The 1,616-nt window shown below is 67.1% G+C and overlaps 1 protein-coding gene across 1 annotated transcript; it reads right to left on the minus strand.

The window, feature by feature from the left end:
* Positions 1-883: 883 nt before the first annotated feature.
* NANOS2 (nanos C2HC-type zinc finger 2) lies at positions 884-1,318 on the minus strand (the record flags this gene model as incomplete). Its single annotated transcript, XM_081107832.1, has 1 exon — positions 884-1,318. One exon carries the CDS (start codon positions 1,316-1,318, stop codon positions 884-886), a length of 435 nt encoding a protein of 144 aa, XP_080963958.1.
* Between the last annotated feature and the right edge of the window lie 298 nt (positions 1,319-1,616).

The raw sequence follows: 1,616 nt of genomic DNA on the forward strand, positions 1-1,616 counted from the left end.
TCGGTGGGGGCGGGCGGGAGGTGGCGGAGAGAGGCCAGCCCACGCAGTCTGTCCGCCCGCGCCCGGCCCACGCAGTCTGTCCGCCCGCGCCGGCCCACGCCCTCTGGCTGGGGGAGAGGACCTGAGTGGTTTGCGCTGAGGGCAGAGCTCAGGAAAGCAGCCAAACGAACAGCCAACAGCCTGGGGGGAGGGGGGACCCAGTCAGGGGGGAGTTGCAGGGTGTCAGCTCACCTCAAGGCTCTCCACTCCCAGACATGGGGTCCTGCAGTGGGCCCCCTCCCTCCCCCAGCTCCTGATGGACGCGCTGATGGGGGGCTGGAGGGCAGGAGGGCGCCCTCCCTGTGGTTCCCAGTGAACCCGGGTCTGCAGGTGCTGAGGACGGTGGGCCAGGCTGGCCTGAAGTCACAGTCCCATCTTGAAGTTCTCGGGCCGCGGGTCCAAGCCAGTCTTGTGCACTCTGCAAGTTCTGACGGCTGGCCTGGGAGAGCACCGCGGGCCCTGTGGGTCCCAGGACCCAAGGATTCCACAAGGAATGGAGCCCGGGGCTGGGGCTGAGAAGTCAGAGGGACAGAGCTGGTGTCCCTTAAAGATCCATGAACTGTGTCTCAAAAGGAGCCATCGGGCGGTGTGGTCCAAGGGGCAGCGGTCCTGTTGCACCAAGAACCCACAGGCGCCCGCAGGACAGAACCCACAGGCTGAGCGGCCCCAGGGGCTGGGCCGGCCTGGCTCCCCGGCAGCCACCCTTGTCTCAGGATCCATCAGGGCTGGAGTTCTGGGGACCAGCAGTTCCAAAGGGCCGGGTGAGTCTGGGGAGGGTCCAGGAACGCAGTGGGAACTTAACCAGGATGGTTAGGGGTGCAGGGGTGGGGGCACCTCACGGTCCTCAGCGCTTGACCTTGCGGCCAGCCGAGTTGCGCCCACTGCGGCGGTAGAGAGACTGCTGGCCACCGTTGAGCGGGCAGTACTTGAGCGTGTGGGCCTGGCCGCCGGTGGCCCCGCACAGGGGACAGACGTAGTGCCGCAGGATGGGACACACCACCTCACCCTCCGGGGTCTTCAGCTGGTGCGAGGCGTAGACGTGGCGGGACTCCCCGTTGTGCTTACAGAAGTTGCACAGGGTGGCCGGGCCTCCGCTGGCCCCCGACCCTCCCTGCCCCGGCCCCGGCCCCGGCTCCGGCTCCGGCTCCGGCTGGGGCTCGGGTCTTGGCTCCCTCATGTCCTGGGTCTCGGGCCGTTGCCCCTGACTCTGGACCAGTGCCCACACCACCTGGCTCAGGTTGAAGTAGTCCTTCCACATGTCGAAGGGTGGCAGCTGCATGGCGCCCGGGTGGCGAGGCTGGGTGGCCGGAGAGAGGCTGGGCTGGGGGCCGGTGGCAGGAGCAGCGGGTGGTTTTCTGGAGCAGAGGAGAACTGCACCCCCTTTTATACTCCCCCAAAGACCCTTCTAAGCAAAGGTGGAGCTTAGGATTTAAAGGGCCCACTCCCTGCCCATGACTCCTGTCTGACTAGCCCCCCACGGAGATCGGGAAGGGGGCCGTTGCCCTGGTCTCTGGTTCTTGCTCTGCCTCTAAGCTGCCCTGTGGCCTCTGGAACGCCCTTCCCCTCCCTGGGCCTCT

This window comes from Myotis nattereri (genome assembly GCF_964212035.1).
Source record: "Myotis nattereri genome assembly, chromosome: 15".
NCBI classification, from domain to species: Eukaryota; Metazoa; Chordata; class Mammalia; order Chiroptera; family Vespertilionidae; genus Myotis; species Myotis nattereri.